Source organism: Pristiophorus japonicus, chromosome 14, assembly GCF_044704955.1.
Source record: "Pristiophorus japonicus isolate sPriJap1 chromosome 14, sPriJap1.hap1, whole genome shotgun sequence".
Classification (NCBI taxonomy): Eukaryota; Metazoa; Chordata; class Chondrichthyes; family Pristiophoridae; genus Pristiophorus; species Pristiophorus japonicus.
This window is the reverse complement of record NC_091990.1, coordinates 154,817,337-154,842,750: the sequence shown is the minus strand read 5'-3', so window position 1 is coordinate 154,842,750 and position 25,414 is coordinate 154,817,337. Positions and strand designations below refer to the sequence as shown.

Here is a 25,414-nt window from a genome sequence, read left to right as displayed (position 1 = left end):
CAGCTCCATTGGCGCAATGCGGTCTGTCAGGAGCTGCAGCTGGACACACTTCCTGCACACAGAGTAGCCAGGGACACTGGTAGTGTCCCTGACTTCCCACTTAGCACAGGAGGAGCATGACATGGGTCTAGGCTCTCCTGCCATGACTTAACCCTTAGATTAACTTAATTTGTCAACAATGCCAAAGGTTTCCTGCTGATAATAAAAGAAGAAAAAGATCAAATACTCACCAATTCAGCAGCCAATCACTTACCCGTTTGGCTGTGATGTCACACTTCGATTTCTTTTTACTTATTTGTTTACCTTCAGCCCCTGTCCCTGCACCAGTTGGCCTCCTCCCGACTGCCGCTGGCTGCTCCTGAAGGTATATTATTCATGTACTTCCCAGAAAGCAATTACTTCCTCACATCACAATATTTCAATCACACCTGTCCGGTTGTCAGAAGCATGCTTAGCAATTCATAATCTTGCCAGGTATGTTTGCTAGTACAGCATAATTTTTGATGTATGTTACAGCAAAATATCAAATAAAAAAGCTGGAGAAGGTAAATATATTTAATTCAACACTGATGCTGTCGTTGCTATTGGAAGATCAACTGAGGGGAAAAAATTCTCCTGAACCCAAACTCCAAATAATTTAATAAATTCTATGGCATTCATGTACTGAAAGAAATTATTGAATACAATGTGTGAAGATCCATAAATATATTTTATTCCAGTACTGCTGTTCCCTATATAGCATATTAATATATAAATAAGTAATAGCAAGCAAGTATAATGTGGGGAAATGTGAGGTTATCCACTTTGGCAGTAAAAATAGAAAATAAATTTTATTTTAAATGGAGAAAAATTGCAAAGTGTTGCAGTACAGAAGGACTTGGGTGTCCTTGTGCATGAAACACAAAAAGTTAGCATGCAGGTACAGCAACTAATCAGAAAGGCAAATGGAATGAAAGGCCTTTCATCCATCATCATAGGCAGTCCCTCGGAATCAAGGAGGACTTGCTTCCACTCCCAAAATGAGTTCTTTGATACGAGAGCCAGAGACCCTGTTACAGGTGGGACAGACATTCGTCGAGGGAAGGGGTCGGTGGAGCTGGTTTGCCGCGCACTCCTTCCGCTGCCTGCTCTTGGCCTCTTCATGCTCTTTGCATTGAGACTCAAAGAGCTCAGCGCCCTCCCGGATGGACTTTCTCCACCTCAGGCAATCTGCGGCCAGGCTCTCCCTGGTAAAGTGATGTCGCACTTTACCAGGGAGACTTTGAGGGTGTCCTTATAACGTTTCTGCTGTCCTCCTTTGGCTTGTTTACCATGAAGGAGCTCCACATAAAGCATTTGCTTAGGGAGTCTCGTATCTGCATGCGCACTAAGTGGCCTGCCCAGTGAAGCTGATTGAGTGTGGTCAGTGCTTCAATACTGGGGATGTTAGCCTGGTCGAGGATACTGATGTTGGTGCGCCTGTCCTCCCAGGGGATTTGCAGGATCTTGCGGAGACATCATTGGTGATATATCTCCAGCGATTTGAGGTGCCTTCTATATATCGTCCATGCCTCAGATCCATACAGGAGGGCAGGTATTACTATAGCCCTATAGACCATGAGTTTGGTGGTAGATTTGAGGGCCTGGTCTTCAAACACTCTTTTCCTCAGACGGCCGAAGGCTGAGCTGATGCACTGGAGGCGATGCTGAATCTCCGCATCAATGTCTGCCTTTGTTGATAAGAGGCTCCCGAGATATGGGAAATGGTCCACGTTGTCCAGGGCCGCACTTTGGATCTTGATGACTGGAGGGCAGTGCTATGCGACGGTGACAGGATAGTGGAGGACCTTTGTCTTACGGATGTTAAGCTTAAGGTCCATGCTTTCATATGCCTCAGTGAATACATTGACTCTATCCTGGAGTTCAGCCTCTGAATGTGCACAGACACAGGCGTCGTCCGCATACTGCAGCTCAACGACAGAGGTTGGGGTGATCTTGGACCTGGCCTGGAGGCGGCGTAGGCTAAACAGCTTTCCACTGGTTCTATAGTTTAGTTCCACTCCAGCGGGGAGCTTGTTGATTGTGAGGTGGAGCATGGCGGCGAGGAAGATTGAGAAGAGGGTTGGAGCGATAACGCAGTCCTGTTTGACTCCGGTCCGGACGTTGATTTGGTCTGTAATGGATCCATTGGTAAGGATCACATCCTGCATGTCATCGTGAAGCAGGCGAAGGATGTTGATAAACTTTTGGGGGCATCCGAAACGGAGGAGGATGCTTCATTGACCCTCACGGTTGACAGTGTCAAAGGCCTTTATAAGATCGAAAAAGGCCATGTATAAGGGCTGGTGCTGCTCCCTGCATTTTTCCTGCAACTGTCGCGCTGCAAAGATCATGTCTGTTGTGCCCCGTAGGGGACGAAATCTGCGTTGTCATTCCGGGAGGAGTTCCTCGGCCACAGGGAGAAGACGATTGAGGAGAACTCGAGCGACAACTTTCCCAGTGGCTGATAGCAGGGAGATTCCCCTGTAGTCGCCGCAGTCGGACGTGTCCCCCTTTTAAAACATGGTCACAATAACTGCTTCTTTCAGATCTCCCGGCATGCTCTCCTCCCTCCAGATAAGAGAGATGAGGTCATGTATTCGTGCCAACAGCATTTCTCTGCCATATTTTAGCGCCTCAGCAGGGATTCCATCCACACCCGTAGCCTTGTTATGGCTTTGCCTACCTCGTGCAACGTTGGAGTTTCACTGAGTTGGTGGTGGGTCACATGCTGCGGGATGGAGTCGAGAACACTCGAGTCAAAGGCAGAGTCTCGATTGAGGAGATCTTCAAAGTGTTCCTTCCATCGGGCCCTGACTGCCTCAGTGTCCTTGATGAGTGTTTCTCCATTCTTGGCCAGGAGTGGGGTGGTGCCTTGGGAGTTTGGACCGTAGCTGGCCTTGACTGCAGCGAAGAATCCTCCCATATCGTGGCTGTCGGCCAGTTGTTGTATCTCCTGTGCTTTCTCCATCCACCACCTGTTCTTTAGGTCCTGGGTTTTTTGTTGGACCTGAGCCTTGAGCCGTCTGTAATGTTGTTTTGCAGCTCCCGAGTTGGGTTGTTGCTTGAGGCTCAGAAATGCTTTGCGCTTGCGATCTATTCATTCTTCGATCTCCTGATCATTTTCATCAAACCACTACTGATGTTTTCTGGTTGAGTAACCAAGTGTCTCTTCACAGGCACTGGTTATAGAGGCCTGGAGGGCAGACCGATCTCTATGGGGATTCAGCATCTCAGGGTCATCAAGGCACGCCTGATTGGCTGTGAGGCGCTGGCTGTATAGGGCTCTCTTAGCTGGGTCTCTAAGTGCCCCGGCATTAACTTTTTTGTGGAACTGCTTCTCCTGTCCCTTCTGTTTTGGGGCAATGTTAATGTTGATGATGGATCGGATTAGGCGGTGGTCCGTCCAGCAGTCGTCCGCTCTTGTCATGGCGCGGGTGATGCGCACATCCTTGCGACCCCTGGCTCGGATGATGACATAGCCAAGCAGGTGCCAGTGTTTGGAGCGAGGGTGTTGTCACGATGCCTTGTATTTGTTCCTCTGACGGAACAGGGTGTTGGTGACGAGGAGTTCATGTTCAAGACATTTTGTCAGGAGTAGGGTACCACTGGAGTTGGCTTTCCCTACCCCCCTCTCTGCCAATCACGCCTCCCCAGAGGGCTGTGTCTTTGCCGAAGCTGACATTAAAATCACCCAGGAGGATCAATTTGTCGCCCGTCGGGATGTGGGACAAGGATGTCTCGAGGTTGGAATAAAAACCCGCTTCAGCCTCATCCATTGCATTGAGTGTAGGGGCGAACGCACTGATGACTGTGGAACATTGGTTTTGAGATAGGGTAATACGAAGAGTCATGAGGCGTTCATTAACTCCACAGGGGGAGTCTTTGAGGCGGTCGACCAGCTCATTCTTGACGGCAAAGTCGACTCCATGAAGATGGCGTTCTGCCTCTGGTTTCCCTTTCCAGAAGAAGGTGTAACCCCACCATGTTCCTTCAACTGGCCTTCCCCTGCCCGCCGGGTCTCACTTAGGGCGGCGATGTCAGTGTCGAAATGTCTGAGTTCCTGGGCAACTATGGCAGTGCGGTGTTCCGGCCTGTTGCTGTTGGGATTGTCCATGAGGGCCCTGATGTTCCAGGTCCCGAACTTCATACTGATGAAGTGGAAGATGCCTGTGCGTGAGTTCTTTTAATGTGGGGTGGTTGCTGCACACTGGCAACCACACGGGCTTAGCTGAGCAAGGTCTGGGTCCAGTGGCAAGGGGGTCCAAGACAACTGGAGATCAGGCACAGCTCTATAAGCCTAATTGCCTACGACGAAGTGTTGGCCGCAAGCTCGGCCCCGAGTAGCACCATTGATGGTGGATGGCCCAAGGCTTGGCTGGAGGGCAGGCATTAGGAAGGTGACTTTAAAAGTTAATTTAAAAGTTAAAAGTTGATAAAACTTCCCAATTTATTTCAAAAGTTTCTAAGAGTTGTTAAAAAGTCTAAGATGTAAATTTCATAATAGGTTATAAAAGTTTCCCCAGTTTAAAAAGTTTCTAAAAATTGTTAAAAAGTCAAGGATGTAGATCAATCATAGATATTTAAAAGTGTTTCGATTAAAAGTCTAAAATGTAAGTTTTAAAAGTTATCCCAACTTGTTTAAAAAGTTTAAAGGTTGATTAAAAGTTTAAAAATTTATTAAAAGTTGGTCAGGAGTTTAAGATGTTGGGTTGTACGCCGCCGCCGCGGTCCCTTCGGCTGGTTCAGCGCCGGCCTGGAGCCCCTTCGGCGGGTTGAACGCCGGCCTGGAGCCCCTTCGGCCGGTTCCACGTTCCCCCAATCTGTCAGCACAATGAACACCTGGTGTGCGACCACAGGCGTGGGCAGGTGTGGAGTCCTTTCGGCCGGGATGGCCCGGGACCGGTGTAGTTTCCTTTCGGCCGGCGCTGGATCCCTTCGGCCTGGGACAGAAGCAGCCTGCGCGGGATCCCTTCGGCAACTGCAAGGTAATGTTTATTTGTTGTCCCGCTGGGGCTGCTCAGGGCCCGCTCTGTGTTGTCCCGCTGGGGCTGCTCAGGGACCGCTCTGTGTTGTCCCGCTGGGGCTGCTCAGGGCCCGCTCTGTGTTGTCCCACTGGGGCTGCTCAGGGCCCGCTCTGTGTTGTCCCGCTGGGGCTGCTCAGGGCCCGCTCTGTGTTGCCCGCTGGGGCTGCCCAGGGCCCGCTGTATGTTGTCCCGCTGGGACCGCTCAGGGCCCGCTGTATGTTATCCCACTGGGACCACTCAGGGCCCGCTGTGCGCTGTCCCGTTGGGGCCCGGACCGGTGCGGGGTCCCTTCGGCCCGGGACAGAAGTGGCCGGCGCGGGGTCCCTTCAGCCCGGGACAGAAGCGGCCGGCATGTTGTCCGGCTTCCTCATCCTGGAGAGCGGCCCCGGAGAGCGGTGCGTGCTGTCCGGCCTCCTAACCCAGAAGAGCGGCCCCTACCTTTATTGCAAGGGGGATAGAGTATAAAAGCAGAGAAGTCCTGCTACAACTGCACAGAGAGTTGGTGAGGCCACACCTAGACTACTGTGTACAGTTTTGGTCTCCGTATTTAAGGAAGGATATACTTCCATTGGAGGCTGTTCAGAGAAGGCTCACTAGGTTGATTCCGGAGATGAAGGGGTTGACTTATGAAGATAGGTTGAGTAGGTTGGGCCTATATACATTGGTGTTCAGAAGAATGAGAGCTGATCTTATCGAAACATGTAAGATATCTAGGGAAATCAGGGATAGTATTAAAGCCAAGGAAATGGCATACAAATTGGCCAGAAATAGCAGCGAACCTGGGGACTGGGAGAAATTTAGAACTCAGCAGAGGAGGACAAAGGGTTTGATTAGGGCAGGGAAAATGGAGTACGAGAAGAAGCTTGCAGGGAACATTAAGGCGGATTGCAAAAGTTTCTATAGGTATGTAAAGAGAAAAAGGTTAGTAAAGACAAACGTAGGTCCCCTGCAGTCAGAATCAGGGGAAGTCATAACGGGGAACAAATAAATGGCAGACCAATTGAACAAGTACTTTGGTTCAGTATTCACTAAGGAGGACACAAACAACCTTCCGGATATAAAAGTGGTCAGAGGGTCTATTAAGGAGGAGGAACCGAGGGAAATCTTTATTAGTCGGGAAATTGTGTTGGGGAAATTGATGGGATTGAAGGCCGATAAATCCCCAGGGCCTGATGGACTGCATCCCAGAGTACTTAAGGAGGTGGCCTTGGAAATAGCGGATGCATTGACAGTCATTTTCCAACATTCCATTGACTCTGGATCAGTTCCTATCGAGTGGAGGGTAGCCAATGTAACCCCACTTTTTAAAAAAGGAGGGAGAGAGAAAGCAGGGAATTATAGACCGGTCATCCTGACCTCAGTAGTGGGTAAAATGATGGAATCAATTATTAAGGATGTCATAGCAGCGCATTTGGAAAATGGTGACATGATAGGTCCAAGTCAGCATGGATTTGTGAAAGGGAGATCATGCTTGACAAATCTTCTGGAATTTTTTGAGGATGTTTCCAATAAAGTGGACAAAGGAGTACCAGTTGATGTGGTATATTTGGACTTTCAGAAGGCTTTCGACAAGGTCCCACACAGGAGATTAATGTGCAAAGTTAAATCACATGGGATTGGGGTTAGTGTGCTGACGTGGATTGAGAACTGGTTGTCAGACAGGAAGCAAAGAGTAGGAGTAAATGGGTACTTTTCGGAATGGCAGGCAGTGACTAGTGGGGTACCGCAGGGTTCTGTGCTGCGGCCCCAGCTGTTTACATTGTACATTAATGATTTAGACGAGGGGATTAAATGTAGTATCTCCAAATTTGCAGATGACACTAAGTTGGGTGGCAGTGTGAGCTGCGAGGAGGATGCTATAAGGCTACAGAGTGACTTGGATAGGTTAGGTGAGTGGGCAAATGCGTGGCAGATGAAGTATAATGTGGATAAATGTGAGGTTATCCATTTTGGTGGTAAAAACAGAGAGACAGACTATTATCTGAATGGTGACAGATTAGGAAAAGGGAAGGTGCAACGAGACCTGGGTGTCATGGTACATCAGTCATTGAAGGTTGGCATGCAGGTACAGCAGGCGGTTAAGAAAGCAAATGGCATGTTGGCCTTCATAGCGAGGGGATTTGAGTACAGGGGCAGGGAGGTGTTGCTACAGTTGTACAGGGCCTTGGTGAGGCCACACCTGGAGTATTGTGTACAGTTTTGGTCTCCTAACTTGAGGAAGGACATACTTGCTATTGAGGGAGTGCAGCGAAGATTCACCAGACTGATTCCCGGGATGGTGCGACTGACCTATCAAGAAAGACTGGATCAACTGGGCTTGTATTCACTGGAGTTCAGAAGAGTGAGAGGGGACCTCATAGAAACGTTTAAAATTCTGACGGGTTTGGACAGGTTGTATGCAGGAAGAATGTTCCCAATGTTGGGGAAGTCCAGAACCAGGGGTCACAGTCTAAGGATAAGGGGTAAGCCATTTAGGACCGAGATAAGGAGAAACTTCTTCACCCAGAGAGTGGTGAACCTGTGGAATTCTCTACCACAGGAAGTAGTTGAGGCCAATTCACTAAATATATTCAAAAGGGAGTTAGATGAAGTCCTTACTACTCGGGGGATCAAGGGGTATGGCGTGAAAGCAGGAAGTGGGTACTGAAGTTTCATGTTCAGCCATGAACTCATTGAATGGCGGTGCAGGCTAGAAGGGCTGAATGGCCTGCTCCTGCACCTATTTTCTATGTTTCTATGTTTCTATAATGAGGGGACTCGACAAGGTGGATGCAGGGAGGATATTTCCAGTCATAGGAAACTAAAACTAGGGGACACAGTCTCAGAATAAGGGGCCGCCCATTTAAAACTGAGATGAGGAGGAATTTCTTCTCTCAGAGGGTTGTAAATCTATGGAATTCTCTACCCCAGAGAGCTGTGGAGGCTGGGTCATTGAATATATTTAAGACGGAAATGAACAGATTTTTGAGAGAGAAGGGAATAAAGGGTTTTGGGGAGCAGGCAGGGAAGTGGAGCTGAGACCATGAGCAGATTGGCCATGATCGTATTAAATGGTGGAGCAGGCTTGAGGGGCCTAATGGCCTACTCCTGCTCCTATTTCTTAAATTCTTATGTTCTTATTACAAAAGCAAAATACTGCAGGTGCTGGAATCTAAAATAAAAACAGAAAATGCTGGAAATCTTAGCAGGTCAAGGATCACAGACCTGAAACACTGGCCAGAAAATTGTTTCCCACCTCCGACCAAAAAGAAAATTACGAAAATACCTGGTGGACCCAGAGGAATGTAGACTTTTGCTCTGAGGCCTAGTTGCACAGTCGAGCATACGGGAACATGTCTACCAGGAGCATATGCGTATCCTGGGATCACGTGGGCCTGGACTACCAATCACAATATAGTATTCTCATTCATAATAATGGGAGCTCTGCGCTCCACGCTCCCATTACTATCAATAAGAATACCACTTAAATCAAATAAAACACCAACATAATTAAAAAAAAACACTTCATTTTTTTTTAATTAATAGAAATTGCATTAAATTAATTGTTTTAGAGAAACATTACATTTTTTGCAGTTTTTAAAAAATGTTTTAATCGTGTTAAAAATAAACTTGCCTTCATAGACAGCATTTTTAATATAAAAATAAGTAATAACATTTAATTTTTCTATGTTTTAAAACTCTTACACTGGTAAAAGTAGGCTTTACACCTGCTTTTGCCCGGCATAAGAGTTTGAAGAACATTCACTGGGCAAGAGTTCGGCAAATAGCCCAAATCTCCGCCCACGAATGTGTCTCCCGGGGAAGCGTGCAATCTGTCAAAAGACATTTTGACAGTTCGCAAAAGCCAGTTCTCGGCGCATGTGCATCACTCGCCGAGAACCGTCATTTGCAAGGCTTCTTCGGGTGCATGTGCACAACATACGCACCCGAAGAAGGGGACTACTGTGGATCAAGAAGCTGGCTCACAACCACCTTCTCAGCACAGCTAGGGATGGGCAATAGTTGCCAGCCTTGCCAGCGATGCCCACGTTCAAACAATGGAAAAAAAAGCTGTGAATAATTTGTGAATTTTACCACTCCTTAACTCGTAAAATAATTAACAATTGCTCCCGATCCCAACCTGTAATGTAATTAGTGGATCATCTGGACCCCAAACTGTAAATAATTAATGACTGAATTCTATGAGCCTGGTCTGCTACAAAAAGAATATCAAATAAAATAAGGAGGACTCTGTAAATGTATTTTATTTCTGTGCTGCTGCACTTGACATCTATGGCAGTATATACACAAATATCAGGGGAACACTGCCATTTTCAACAGCAGAATCTATACAAAATGTACAAATTCTCATGAACCTGACTTTTAAATTAATTTACTAGATTGCTTTGATGTCCTTCAAAATAATGTGAAATGCAATGCCTAGGGATAGATAACTTTGTTCAATTGAATACTGCTATTTTCAACAATCCTTTAAGTATATAAATAAAAAATGCCAATATCAAAATAATTGATAAACTCTGAGCCTCCACCTCTAATTAATCAATCAGTTGGGTCACATGTATGTACCGTATTAAAATTTAAAATTAAGCATTAATCAACATCAGTAATTACATTTTTAATTGAAAAATGTACAGAATTATACAATTCAGTCTGCAAATTTTAAATTAAAATTCAGATGTAGCATTTAATGAAAATTCTACTTATCTGATACTCATAAGTGATTGCCTTCACAATAATATATTGTATGTTACATGGCATAACAACCCTATTCTTATAAAGTAGTATATCCTTCAACTCCACACAACTGCCAGGCAATGACCATCTCCAACAAGTGAGAGTCCAACCACCGCCCCTTGACATTCAACAGTATTACCATTATCAAATTCCCCACCAGTAACATCATGGGGGTTACTATTAAACAAAAACATAACTGGACCAGCCATATAAACACTGTGGCTGTAAGAGCAGGTCAGAGGCTGGATATTCTGCAGTGACTGGAGGGTAGCTAATGTAACCCCACTTTTTAAAAAAGGAGGGGGAGAGTGTGGTGTATGTAGCACACAAATCACTGACTCCACACTGTAAGTCTAACTGCTGTGACCTTCGTCCTTTATTGTTCAGCTCCAGAGTGCCTCCCAGGTGTGGTGGTCAGCCTTATATAGCCCTTCTTACAGGTACTACCAGGGTTTCCCACCGCAGCGCCCTCTGTGGTGTGGCATAGTACTTACATTACATTTAAGATACTGGGACGATACACACATCATTACATAACAGAGAGAAAACGTGGAATTATAGACCGGTTAGCCTGACATCAGTAGTGGGGAAAATGTTGGGAACAATTATTAAAGATGAAATAACAGCGCATTTGGAAAGCAGTGACAGGATCGGTCCAAGTCAGCATGGATTTATGAAAGGGAAATCATGCTTGACAAATCTTCTGGAATTTTTTGAGGTTGTAACTAGTAGAGTGGACAAGGGAGAACCAGTGGATGTGGTGTATTTGGACTTTCAAAAGGATTTTGACAAGGTTCCACACAAGAGATTGGTGTGCAAAATTAAAGCACATGCTATTGGGGGTAATGTATTGATGTGGATAGTGAACTGATTGGCAGACAGGAAGCTGAGAGTGGGGATAAACTACTCCTTTTCAGAATGGCAGGCAGTGACTAGTGGGGTGCCGCAGGGCTCAGTGCTGGGACCCCAGCTATTTACAATATATATTAATGATTTAGATGAAGGAATTGAGTGTAATAGCTCCAAGTTTGCAGATGACACTAAGCTGGGAGGTGGTGTGAGCTGTGAGGAGGCTGCAGGGTGACTTGGATAGGTTAGATGAATGGGAAAATGCATGGCAGATGCAGTATAATGTCGATAAATGTGAGGTTATCCACTTTGGTGGCAAAAACAGGAAGGCAGAATATTATCTGAATGGTGATAGATTGGTAAAGGGGAGGTGCAACGAGACCTGGGTGTCATGATACATCAGTCATTGAAAGTTGGCATGCAGATACAGCAGGCGGTGAAGAAGGCAAATGGCATGTTGGCCTTCATAGCAAGGGGATTTGAGTATAGGAGCAGGGAGGTCTTACTGCAGTTGTACAGGGCCTCGGTGAGGCCTCACCTGGAATATTGTGTTCTGTTTTGGTCTCTTAATCTGAGGAAGGACGTTCTTGCTATTGAGGGAGTGCAGCGATGGTTCACCAGATGATTCCCCGGGATGGCAGGACTGACATATGAGGAGAACTGGATTGATTGGGCCTGTATTCACTGGAGTTTAGAAGAATGAGAGGGGATCTCGTAGAAACATATCAAATTCTGACGGGACTGGACAGGTTAGATGCAGGAAGAATGTTCCCGATGTTGGGGAAGTCCAGAACCAGGGGACACAGTCTAAGGATAAGGGGTAAACCATTCAGTACCGAGATGAGGAGATACTTCTTCAGAGAGTTGTTAACCTGTGGAATTCTCTACCACAGAGAGCTGTTGATGCCAGTTCGCTAGATATCTTCAAGAGAGAGTTAGATATGGCCCTTACGGCTAAAGGGATCAAGGGCTATGGAGAGAAAGCAGGAAAGGGGTACTGAGGTGAATAATCAGCCATGATCTTATTGAATGGTGGTGCAGGCTCAAAGGGCCAAATGGCCTACTCCTGCACCTATTTTCTATGATTCTATGGCCCCAAGTTTCCACATGATTTGCTCCTGATTTTTCGGAGCAACTGGTGTAGAATGGAGTATCTTAGAAATCGTAATTCTCGTCATTTAGTTTGCTCCAGTTCTAGTCAGTTAGAACAGTTTCACTTTGGAACAGAATTTTTTTTTCAAAAGGGGGCGTGTCCGGCCACTTACGCCTGTTTTCAAAGTTTCGTCAGTGAAAACTTACTCCAAACTAACTTAGAATGGAGTAAGTAAAGATTTTTGTACGCTCGAAAAAACCTTGTCTGCACTTTAGAAAATCAGACGTAGGTTACAAATCAGGCGTAGGGAATGGGGGGGGACGGTTTAAAGGGAAGTTTACAAACATTAAACACTTCAGTTTTACAAATAAAGAGCCATCATCAATAATAAATGATAAATACATCAATAAATCAACCAATAAATCAATCAAAAAAAATTAATAAGAAATAGTTTTTTTTTTAAATCAATAAATAAAACATTTTCTACTTACCGACTGCAGCACCGGGAGCCCTCCAACAGCGTGCTGGGATGCCCCCCCCCCCCCCCCCCCAGTGTGTCTCTGTCAGTGTCTCTATCTCTCTGTCTGTCTGTGTGTGTCTCTCATTCTCTGTCTGTCAGTGTCTCTGTTTCTGACAGTGAGGGGAGGGGGAGGAGGGGGGTAGAGGGAGAGAGGGGGGGAGCAGAGGGAGGGAAGGGGGAGGGATGGGGGAGAAGGGGGAGGGATGGGGGAAAAGGGGGAGAGGGGGAGAAGGGGATAAAGGCAGAAGGGGGAGAAAGGAGATGGGGAGAAGGAGATGGGGGGAGGGAAAGGAGATGAGGGGGAATGAGATGGCAGGGGGAAAGGAGATGGGGGGGAAGGAAATGGGGGGGAAAGGAGATTGGGGGGGAAGGAAATTGGGGGGGAAGGAGATTGGTGGGAGGGAAGGAGAAGGGGGGGAAAGGAGAAGGGGGAAGGAGATTGGGGGGGAGGGGAAGGAGATTGGGGGGGAAAGGAGAAGGGGGGCGAAAGGAGAAGGGGGAAGGAGATTGGGGGGGAGGGGAAGGAGATTGGGGGGGAAAGGAGAAGGGGGGGGAAAGGAGAAGGGGGAGGGAGGCTGAACGGGCCGGGCCCGAGACTTCGGGCAGGGCCCGTCCCCAGCACCAGATTTACCGGTAGGTGGCGTTGGGTCGGGGGGAGCACGGGTTGGGGGGTGTTGTGGGAGGGAGGTCGGTTCGGTTCGGTTCGGGTCGGGGGGACGGAGGGAGAGGGAGGTCAGGTCGGGTGGAGGGAGATCAGGTCGGATCCAATCCGGGGGCGGGGGGAGGGGGGTGGGGCGGAGCGGAAGTCGGGTCGGTGTCGGGTCCGGTCCGGAGGCGAGGGCGGGGCGGGGGGGGAGCGGGAGCCAGGTCGGTGCCGGGTCCGGTCTGGAGGCGGGGGCGGGGGCGGGGTGGGGGGAGCGGGAGTCGGGTCGGTGTCGGGTCCGGTCCGGGGGCGGGGGTGGGGGGTAAGCGGGAGTCAGGTCGGTGTCGGGTCCGGACCAGGGGCGGGGGGGGAGGGTGGAGGGGAAGCGGGAGTCAGTTCGGTGTCGGGTCCGGTCCAGGGACCGGGGGGGGGAAGCGGGAGTTGGTGTTGGGTCCGGTCCAGGGGCGGGGGAGGCGGCGGGGAGCGGGGATCGGGTCCGGTCCGGGAGGGTGGGGAGCGGGAGTCGGGTCCGGTCCGGTCCGGAGGCAGGAAGCGGGAGTCGAGTCGGGTCGGGAGGAAGCAGGAGCTGGCCGTGGGAGGAGCCTTATTCACGCAGCCCCAGTGAGGCCATTCGGCCAGGGCTAGGGGCTGCGTGCTTTGGGCCCCTCCCACACAGTTTTGGGCGCTTGGAGCTGCTGAACATGCGCACCCACTGTAGCGCGCATGTGCAGAGGTCCCGGCACTGTTTTCAGCGCAGGGACCTGCCTCCGCCCCCTACAGCTCCTGCTGCGCTGCGCCGAGGGCCAGAGGACCTGCAGGGAGGTGGAGAATCTGGAGGGTTTTTTTAGGCGCAGTTTGTGGCGTGAAAAACGGCCGTCCAGTTCGGGACTGTGCCGTTCTAGGCGCGGCTCGAAACTTGGGCCCTATATTTCTATGAGTGAATCACCTCCTGAGTCCCCACAGCCTTTCCACCATCTACAAAGCACAAGTCAGGAGTGTGATGGAATACTCTTCACTTGCCTGGAAGAGTGCAGCTCCAACAACACTCAAGAAGCTTGACAACATCGAGGACAAAGCAGCCTGCTTGATTGGCACCCCATCCACCACCTTAAACATTCCCTCCACCACCATCGCACCGTGGTTGCAGGGTGTATCATCTATAACATGCACTGCAGAAACTCGCAATCCTTCTTTGACAGCACCTCCCAAAACCTGCGACCTCTACCACCTAGAAGAACAAGGGCAACAAACACATGGGAGCACCATCACCTACAAGTTCTCTCCAAGTTACGCACCATCCTGACTCGGAAATATATCGGTGTTCCTTCATCGCCACTGAATTAAAATACTGGAAGTCCCTCCCTAACAGCATTGTGGGAGTACCTTCACCACATGGACTGCAGCGGTTCAAGAACACGACTCACCACCACCTTCTCAAGGGAAATTAGGGATGAGCAATAAATGCTGGTCTTGCAACGGTTAGATCTTCTGAATGAATTAAAAAAAAACTCACCATCTGCAATCCCACCAGAAATGGGCAAGAAAGGGAAATAATGCTTTGTGCCTGTGATAAGTACAGGGTGGGGTCCACTCAAGATTTGCCATAATCTGTCACTAGCTACTACAAGATTATTTGTTGTGAATTTATATGAAACAGGCATTTTAAATATTGCTTCCTCCCCTCTCTCCATCAGTTCAATTCCTTTTCTTCTCACCGCTCCTAAAGATTTATTTTTTTAATTATTCATTCACGGGATGTGGCAAGACCAGCATTTATTGCCCATCCCTAATATTGTTCCCCCTCTCTAATTTGGGTTTCCTGAAGCCAATAATCATGCCCCAAGGACATTGACGTGGAGACCGGACTACTCCACATAGAGTAAGGGTCAACCTGGGGCCTTCTGGTCTATTATGGCTAACTAATATTTAATTTTTATATTTCGCAAAGGAGCCACTGAGAAAGCTTCTTAAAGGTTCCTGTAAAATATTCTATTTTTAAGCAATAAATTAAGGCTTTTGTTTTGCATGTTACAGAGAATGCCTACAGTGATTGCATATATATATAGGATAGACTTTTGTGCTCATTAAATTGTAGAATCTCAGTGCTGGGAGAATGAAACACCTTTCCAGTCTGGCACTCGGTACAGTACCAGGTTGAGTATATGTCATATAGATCCAGTGGAATAAAGCACAAGGCAAAGGATTCAACCAACATTATTTTTATTTTACAAATATAGAACACACAAGAGTCAACCTTATACACTTTTCAAAAGATTAGCGATCACCCGACCTGATTGATTAACTGCAATTGCATTTTTATTAAATGGATACTACTGTATAGCATGGGTTAAAGCAAAGAAAATAAAGACTTGCATTTATATAGTGCCTTTCACGACCTCAGGACATCCCAAAGCGCTTTACAGCCCAATTTACGCACAACAAGGTCCCTCAAACAGCAATGTAATAATGACCAGATCATTTTTTTTTAGTGATGTTGATTCAGGGATATATATTGGCCAAGACAGCAGGGATAACTTGTACTGTCAGTTGGGCGTAAGGCAAAGTTTCTTCAATTCTGGTATTATATTCCTGGATTCCAGTCTCCGATTATTGCCAATTTAGATCTAATTAGTGCTACATTAAGTACAGTTTTGCATCATGAATTAATGCCTATTAACAGGGTTAAGAACTGCTCAAAATTATTCCATGTAGCATTCTTAGTCAGCAGAAAGACCAGTCTTTAATGACATCAGACCTAGCAGGATTCAAACTTTCGTTCTCATATTTGAATTATTTCAAATAAACTCTGTTTTTATACATGAAATTCAGATTTAATTGGCACATGAATAAAATATGCAGAATTTTAAATAAGGGCATTTTAATAATTGGACTCTTGGGGAATCAAGGGATATGGGGTCGGGTGGGAAAGTGGAGTTGATGTGGAAGATCAGCCATGATCTTATTGAATGGTGGAGCAGGCTCGAGGGCCATATAGAAACATAGAAACATAGAAAATAGGTGCAGGAGTAGGCCATTCGGCCCTTCTAGCCTGCACCACCATTCAATGAGTTCATGGCTGAACATGCAACTTCAGTACCCCATTCCTGCTTTCTCGCCATACCCCTTGATCCCCCTAGTAGTAAGGACTTCATCTAACTCCTTTTTGAATATATTTAGTGAATTGGCCTCAACAACTTTCTGTGGTAGAGAATTCCACAGGTTCACCACTCTCTGGTTAAAGAAGTTTCTCCTCATCTTGGTCCTAAATGGCTTACCCCTTATCCTTAGACTGTGACCCCTGGTTCTGGACTTCCCCAACATTGGGAACATTCTTCCTAATTCTTGGTCCTACTCCTGCTCCTAATTCTTATGTAATATCTTATTAAGAAACCAAACTGAACTTATTTATTTTTGAATTTATTTATCAATATAGAAGATGCATCATTAACAAAGAGTGAGTAAACCTCTGGCTTAATAGCCCCTTTTAGGGATAATTAGCTGGCTTTTTCAATTGATTAATTTTAATTTATGTGATTACTACAAAATTAAATGTTATGCTATGTTTTACTTTATTTTCACAGTTTCATATAATAAAGTTTGGTCAAAAAATATTAAAGATTATATGGATTTCATGGCTGTGGGGTGGGGTGTGAGGTGGGGCGGGTGGAGTGGGTGGGGTCATGGGATGAAGAAGTATTTAGCCATGATGGTCCAGCAATCTTGGTGTGGGGCAGACTTGATGGACCAACTAGTCTTTTCCTGCCCATCAATTTTGTATGTTCGCATATTATTTTTAAATTGGCTTTACAGAATACAAAATATCAATTCAGGTTCTTTTGGGGCAAAACCAAAGGCAGTAAATTAATTGAAATCGCTGACTCAGATTGACAATCAGTTCGATTTATGGTGAATAGTGATAAACTAAGAAACCAGTGAGTGTGATCATTTGACCTTGGAGGGTTGCAAGATGGTCTGGCGGGTGTTGATCACTCTTTATACCCAATTTTCCTTTTTATTGACTTGAGATAATAAAACGTGAAGATGAAAAGACCTAAGAGCCATATTTTCATAACAGCCAGCATGCTCAGTCAATGCAACAATCAGCACAGCCAGTAGAATGTTGTACTATGTAGCTGAAACAGTAAAATGATCAAACTGTCAGACCACACCTCGAGGACTGTGTCCAGTTCCGGTCGCCGAGACACAAAGGAGACATTCATGTGTTGGAGCCAGTGCAGAGAAGAGTTAGGAGGTTGTTCCATAATGGTAGAGGTCTGAGTGATGGAGAAGATTGGAAGCTCTGATTTTAACTGTGGGTAGGTTTTGGGTGGATGGATAGCGAGGAGCTCACCCGCTGCCCCAGAAAACAGGCTCGGGTTATTTGAACTGCTGGCCCTCATTAGAATCTCACTGGCAGGGCTTCTGACTGACAGGCCTGGCAGCCTTCCACTTCGGGAGCACAATTTCTGGCGCGTCAGTCAGCAGTCTATTTAAGGCAGGAATTCACCTCTTAAATCCTTCCTGTTCACAGAAACTGCTGGCTTGTCTTCTGGTACCTAGTAGCTACATAAATGCACTCTATAGATACCTTAGGCTCGAGGGCAGCCGGCCACTGTTGCAAACCCCACAGCTCTCCTATTCTGGCTGTTGGCATCCATCGCGAACAACAACAACAACTTGTATTTATATAGCACCTTTAACGTAGTGAAACATCCCAAGGCACTTCACAGGAGTATTATGAGATTTAAAAATTTGACACCGAGCCGCATAAGGAGAAATTAGTGCAGGTAATCAAAATCTTGGTCAAAGAGGTATGTTTTAAGGAGTGTCTTGAAGGAGAAAAGAGAGATAGAGAGGCATCATTAAAAGTGTAATCCGGGCTAATATTTGTATAAACTCTTTTAATACAGTATATGTGCATAATTTAGGATTTGAAAAGGTTTAACTTAAGCCTGCACCTGCTTGCATCAAACATAAGACTCACGTGGGCAATTGCTGGTCAATCGCTGGGCAAATAGCCCAACTCTGTGCCAACAATTGCTTTTTTGGGGCCCCTGTGGACATCCTGTCAATTTGTACGTTGACAGGCTGCAAGTTCCGGATTTTGCGCATGCGCAAGCGGATGTGGAACTCCAGAACTTGTGGGGCATTTCAAAGGGAATACAACGGCGTACTCCGAGTGGTGGCACCCCCGTACCTCCAGTGCATTGTACTATGATTAACAACAACTACAACAACTTGTACTTATATAGCCCCTTAAATGTAGTGAAACATCCCAAGGCCCTTCACAGTAGTATTATGCGCTAAAAAATTTAAAACCGAGTAGCATAAGGAGAAATTAGGGCAGGTGATCAAAAGCTTGGTCAAAGAGATAGGTTTTAAGGAGGGTCTTAAAGGGGAAAAGAGAGGTAGAGAGGCGGAGAGGTTTAGGCAGCGAATTCCAGAGCTTGGGGCCTCGGCAGCTGAAGGCACAGCCATCAATGGTTGAGCGATTCTAATCAGGGATGCTCAAGAGGGCAGAATTAGAGGAGTGCAGACATCTCGGGGGATTGTGGGGCTGGAGGAGATTGCAGTAGTATTGTGGCTATGTTACTGGAATAATAATCTAGAGATCTGGATTGATTAATCTGGGGACATGTATTCAAATCTCACTATAGCAGTTGAAGAATTTAAATTCAGTTAGTTCAGTAAATCTGGAATAAAAAGCTCATGGCCCTGAATTTGCAGTTGGAGACTTCCCATGAAGAAATGTCTCCAATCTGCAAATAAAATGGCCGCCTACTTGGTGGTTCGGGAAATTGGGAGATTTGCAGTCCTGAGCCTCTCCGGGTACCCACAGGTAGAGGCCCACATATCTCAGGAGCACATGCGGTTCGGAATCGCCCCTGGCATCACGTGGGCCGGCCCAATCAATAAAAGAAGGGATTCCGTCTGTACAAAAACCCCATAAGCATGAATGGGAATACCACAAAAATACATCTACACATCAAATAAATAAATAAAAAACCTTTACATATTTAAAATGAATTAAAATGCCATTTAATTAAATATTTAAAATAAAAATTTAATTTTTGGAAAAATAAATTTAGATGTTTTAAAGGGGCTAAAAATAAACTTACCTTATTGTATAGGTTTTTTTAAAATGAATAAATGATTGATAAGAATGTTTTTTTAAACTCGTACGCCTTTACCAGGCGTAAGAATTTCATGGGCATTCGCTGGGCAGAAGTTGGGCAAATGGCCCATCTTTCCGCCCGCAGATGCCCTTTTCCCAGGGATGCATTGGATCTGTCACGAAGTGAAGATCACAAGTTCCGAGTTTTCCCGCATGTGAGTTGTGCGCGAAAACCCGGAAATTGCTCGGCCCTGGTGGGTGTGTGCGTACGTCATACTCGCCAATGGGGCTGCAGCTTTCGGCCCAATAATGGTGACAATGAAACTACCAAATTGTCTTAAATCCCAACTGGCTCACTGATGTCCTTTAGCGAAGGGAAGTCTGCCGTCCTTATCCGGTCTGGCCTATAATGTGACTCCAAACCCACAACAATGTGGTTGACTCTTAACTGCCCTCTGAAATGTCCGCTGGCAAGCCACTCTGTTGTACCAAAAGAAAACTGCTACAATGGATTTCTGTGGTTCAAGGCGGCGGCTCACCACCAACTTCTCAATTAGGGATGGGCAATAAATGCTGACCTTGCCAGTGATGCTCACATCCCATGAATTAATACATTTTATTTAAATGTATTGTTCTCTCTGGCCAGGAGGGCATTGGTGAGCTGTTTGAAGCAGCTGTGCTTCATGCTTCAATAGGAGGATTTTAAGATCATTCTAGATGGATGAACTAAAATGGGTGGAATGGCCTTCGTCATCTGAAGTTGTCACGTCATCTTTTGAAATTTACTGATCTTATAATAGATATTCACACCAATAAATTCAGCACCTTACCTGGTGTGACATTATGATCAATCTATTACAAACTAACAATGTTTATTAATGAATCAATGACCTTTTAATCATTATGCATATTGTGCTGAGGCAGTTTTTGAGCACACAATTATGTTGTTTCTGCTATTGTACACTGCGGTTTACTGTATTTTTCTCTATCTAGGCACAGCAACTATCTGATCTGGAGCACAAACTGTTAGCAGCTAAACAAGAATTGGAAAAGCAAGCAGGTGATAAGGTGACAAGAATTTTATAAATGAGGGCACTGAATTACCTTTTCAGTATCACTGTGAAGCTTGTTATTTTCCTGATACTCTTCTGCCGCATTTCTGCTATTTCGAAGCTGTAACTACAACGTGAAATTGCTTGATTTTGTTTCCTAGCATTGAGGAAAATTCTAATGATTACGACAGACTGGGAGAGGAGGAGAGCAGGCAGGTTGCTAATGCGGCCGAAATTGACCACTGTTGGAAACGGGGCGCCCCTACCCGTGTTTCTGCTGTTTTTACCGGCGTGGTCGATGCAGTGGCCTCTTGAGCAAAATTCCGCTCTTGGCTTTTTCTTTCAGTGGAACCGGCAGTCGGTCATAATGGGGGCGGATGTGCGGCGGTGAGCAGAACTTCGCAGTCTAGAGGGGCGGAAGTTGGGGGCGGGTGTAGTGTCCACCGCTGTCAGTCATCAGCGTAGCGCTGATGATGTCATCTCGGCACCGCATCACCACGGCTCTCACCATCACTTAAAGAAGAGAGCCTGCGCGATTCTTTAAGTTTGGTGCACTGCGCCACCAGGGAGGGTTTTGGTCAGGACGGCCGAATCCGGCGGCATAATTGTTGGCCCAACATGGCAGTCGGCCGACAAAAAAGAAAACATGGCGGTAGTGGCAGTAGGTTCTCCCCTTTAATGGCAGCTGCACCACCATTTTAGAAGGACTCCAAGCTCAGTGCACCGGCAGAAAAAGCTGCCGCTGGCACTGAGCGGTGGGAAGAAGAATTTTTCAGCGGAATTTCACCATCGGGGTGGGGAGGGGGGACATTGGCGGTGTGCGCTCTGCTCACGCACTTAGGATGGATCGGCAGCAGTAGAGCGGGTCACCACTGGGATACCGCAGGAGTCGAATTTAAAAAATGGCAGCCATTACACGAAAAATCGCTGGCCATTGCACTCTGCAGCGTGACCACCGATTTCCGGTGGCAACAGGTGTAATATAGTTCCACCTTATGGACTACTGCTCCACCTGAGTGCACTACTGTGGTAATGCAGCCTCTGCTGTTTACAACAAGAATATTGGAGTCCTGTGTGTGTTGTGAGGTCGTAAGGAATATATCACATTGGCGATGAAGGATCGGATAATCGGATACCCTTGCTGAAATTGTTGTTGGTGGACGATTCGAGCCAAACAAAACAGAGGCCAGAGAGATCCTTTGTTTGCATAGCAGCGAAAAATCCAAGGTAAATTACAAGCACACTTGGCTAAACTGCCAGAGTCCAGATGGCCACACCTATGGAAATAATAGGGTGCTTGGGTGAATTCCATCGTGACCGTGAAATTTTCGGAACGTATGTGGAGCGGTTAGAAATGTTTTTCACCGCGAATAGTATCATTGAAGTCCCCGATGATGAAAATCATAACCGGGTGGTGTTGGAAAGAAAACAGGCTATTTTCCTCATTGAAGCAGGACTTGAGCTGTATGAAACCCTGAAAAATGTGCTTGTTCCCATCAGGCCAAAGGATACATAATTTATGGACATTATAAGGAAATTAGAACAGCACTACAGTTCTGAGCCCCTGGAAATTGCTGCAAGTTATCGTTCCGGGATACGAGATCAGTTAACCGACAAAAGTATCAGTGAGTACATTATAGCATTAAAGAAGCTATCATTTCGGAAACTTTCAGGACCGAGCATTGCGTGACCGTTTTGTTTGTGGGATGAAAAATGAAGCAATCAGAAGAAAGTTGATGTCAACTTCCAACTTGACTTTTGATTTAGCTTGTCAAACAGTTATGTCAATGGATAAGGCCGACCAATATTCCCAAGAATTTCGTACCATTTTCAGTTGTCAGACAACTGAGGTGAATCGTCTGCAGGTTAAAAGTAAAAGGCAGTTGGGGCCCAAGATCTCAGCAACTGGCCAAGGTAACAATACATTGAAGTCATGCTATCAGTGTTTGGGACAACACATTGCTCAAAGTTGTCCATATATGAAGGCAGAGTGTTTCTTCTGCATGAAAACTGGGCATCTTGCAAAAGCATGCTGACTGAAGAGTAAACCAACTTTCAAGGCTATAAATAGAAATCCCAGAGAGTACATAGCATGGAAGAAACGCAACTGGATGAAGAGATACACATCATTAGGAGCACAAAGGTATCGAAAAGTATCATCATCCAAGTAGACATTGCAGGAACCAAGATACCCATGGAAATCGACACTGTTGCATCCGTGAATGTGGTACTGGAATCGCTATATCTCGGCAAATTGCGTGATTTTCCACTGGAGAATTCCAAGATAGAACTGTGAGGCTGCTCAGGAGAGAACATTCCTGTGGTTGGTCATATCACCATACAGGTGAAATACAAGGATCAATTTCAGAGCTTGCCTCTCTTAATAGTGGCAGGAGACAAGCCTGCCTTATGAGGAAGAAATTGGTTGGGATCACTGAAGCTAGATTGCAGTGAGATTTTTCGTGTTGAAATGAGATTTGCATCGAAGGATGATGTCATCAAGAAGTATCCGAAGGTGTTCTGTGAAACAGGCAGTCTGATCCAAGGCTTCAAGGCGAGTGTCAGGGTACAGAAGGATGCTGGACCAGTTTACTGCAAGCCATGTCTCGTATTATATGCACTAAAGGAGAAAGTTGAGCAAGACTCAAAAGACTTGAGACTGAGAACATTATCTCTAAGGTAGATATATGTAATTGGGCTACACTCATTGTTGTTGTACCTAAGTCAGACGGTAAGGTAAAGTTGTGTGCTGATTATAAAGTAACCGTAAACCAGGTTCTAGAGGGTAATCTCCCCAATACATTGCCGAATATAGAAGATTTGTTCACCACACTGACAGATGGTCAGATCTTCTCAAAGTTGGATCTTACAAATGCCTACTTACAATTGGAACTAGATGAGGAGTCCAAGTCATGCTTGACTGTAAATACTCATCTAGGTCTATATCAATTTAATAGGCTACCATTTGGAGTATCTGCTGCCCCTGCCATATTTCAATGGGTGATGAACCAGATTTTGCAAGGCATTAAAGGGGTAATATGTTATTTAGATGACATACTGATTTCAGCACCAAATAGGCAAATCCATAATAACATATTGAATGAAGTGCTCAAATGGCTAGAGAAGCACAGAGTTCAAGTGACTGCTCACAAGTGTGAGTTATTTCAAAACTCAGTGGAGTACTTAGGGCACAGAGTAGACGAAGATGGTTTACATCCAACCAAGGGAAAGCTGGATGTAATTAGAAATGCACCTACCCCCAAGAATGTCACTGACTTCGATCATTTGTGGGTCTTTTGAATTACTATGGAAAGTTCCTTTCAAATTTGGCTACAGTGTTACATCCACTGAATGAGCTGTTGAAAAAACAGGTCCATTGGAAGTGGTCAGAAGAATATGACGCAGCATTCAAGGAGTGTAAAAGCTAATGGGTAGAGGGCACCATGTTAGTTTACTATGACAAATCGAAGGAGATCAAGCTAGCATGTAACGCCTCACCGTATGGAGTTGGGGCAGTGATCTCTCATGTACTACATAGTGGGGAGTAGAAAACAATTGCTTTTGCTTCACGCACTCTCAGTGCCTCTCAGCATAATTATGTGCAAATCGAAAGGGAAGCTTTGGCATAAATTTTTGGGGTCAAGAAGTTCCACAAATACTTGTATGGTCGTAAGTTTACCATCGTTATGGACCATAAGCCCCTGACAGCAATCCTCCATCCAAAGTCCCCAGTTCCAACATTAGCTGCAGCCTGAATACAGAGATGGGATTTTGATATTGTCAGCATATACATATGATATTGAGTACAGACGATCAGCTGATCACAGTAATGCTGATGCTATGTCTAGATTGCCTTCCCCATCACAAGTTACACCCGATAGGGAAGAAGTGTTCTATTTTTCATACATTGATGAACTGCCAGTCACAGCTGAAGAAATTAGTAGAGCAACCAAACGTGACCCAGTAATGTCAAAGGTATATGATTACATTGTAAATGGCTGTCCAAACCACGCATCAGAGAAAGATATTTATCCATTCTTCATTCATAGAAATGAATTATCAATCACTAAAGATTGAATCATGTGGGATGCAAGAATGGTTATCCAAAATAAGTTCAGGTCCAAATTATTAGGAGATCTTCATGACTAGCACCTGGGAATGTGCTTGACCAAGAGTTTTGCACGCAGTTACTTATGATGGCCAGGTCTAGGTAAAGATATAGAGTACATCGTGAGTCAGTGTATTACATGTCAATCGGTAAGCAAGAACCCAGCATCAGTGCCATTACTGCCATGGAAATGGCCTCCCAGGGTGTGGCAAAGGTTGCATATCGATTTTGCTGAGCTAGAAGGACAGCAATTGTTCATTGTGATTCATAACCATTTGAAGTGGATAGTGGTGTTTCCAATGCGGAAAATAACAACAAGTAAAACATTAGACATTTTGCGAAGATTATTTTCTTCATATGGCTTCCCAGAAGAAATGTTGTCTGATAATGGACCACAATTTTGTTCAGAAGAATTCGCACAGTTCAAAAACAAAAATGCTGTGAAACATACCCAAGGTTCCACCATACCACCCTGCTTCAAATGGTGCAGCAGAGTGCACAGTACAAATTGTAAAACGAGCTCTCATCAAACAAATATTCGATCCAAATCCAAAGTAATGACAATTGTCGTTAAACCACAAATTGGCTAATTTTCTAATTACTTATCATAATACTCCTCGTACTGGTAGAACACAAGCAGAGTTGTTTTTTTTTTTTTTTTTTTAATTTATAAATTCGTAGCCAATCGTTTCCAATTCTTTGTCAAGTCACAAACGCCAGAGGTCACCCTGCACCAGTCAAGGATCACTCTGCGCCAATGCTCTTAGCCAAAAGGCCTAGAGCCACTGCACCGTTCCTGGAAGTACTGCAATACCAGGTTCGTGCCATGGAGGTGGATGGGTCAGGTCCCCCACACACCTTTCTCAAACGACAGCCATGAACCAGGTTCTCGTTGTTAAAGCCAAACTTGGCACAGTCAGTAGAAGAGAAACAATTAAGACAGAAAGAGAATCATGATGGAGGTAGAATAAGAGAGAGAAGTGTTAAATTAAATCAGAAGTTGAGAGTGAAGAACCATCACCATAAATGGTTAAAGTGGTTATCAAGAAGAGTGGTGAAGATATGTGATCATCGCACATATTTAATTAAGATGTTTGATCATGGACAGGATAGATTTGTTCATATTGATCATATGTTACCGACAGATGTGCGAGGAATTGGAAGTTGGAATGATTTGATTATTTCTGACTCCTCAGATAGTTTTATTACAAGTACAGTACCAGTAGCATATCTTTTATCAAATGTACTAGAAACA

General features: G+C 45.5%; 1 protein-coding gene across 1 annotated transcript in view; it reads left to right on the top strand.

Moving 5' to 3' along the window:
• Positions 1-25,414, top strand: part of LOC139279649 (leucine zipper protein 2-like) — a 256,324-nt gene that overhangs the window by 112,592 nt on the left and 118,318 nt on the right. The window contains exon 8 of the mRNA XM_070898756.1: positions 19,993-20,067. Within this exon, the coding sequence (XP_070754857.1) occupies positions 19,993-20,067 (75 nt within the window). The remainder of the gene's footprint in view (positions 1-19,992; positions 20,068-25,414) is intronic.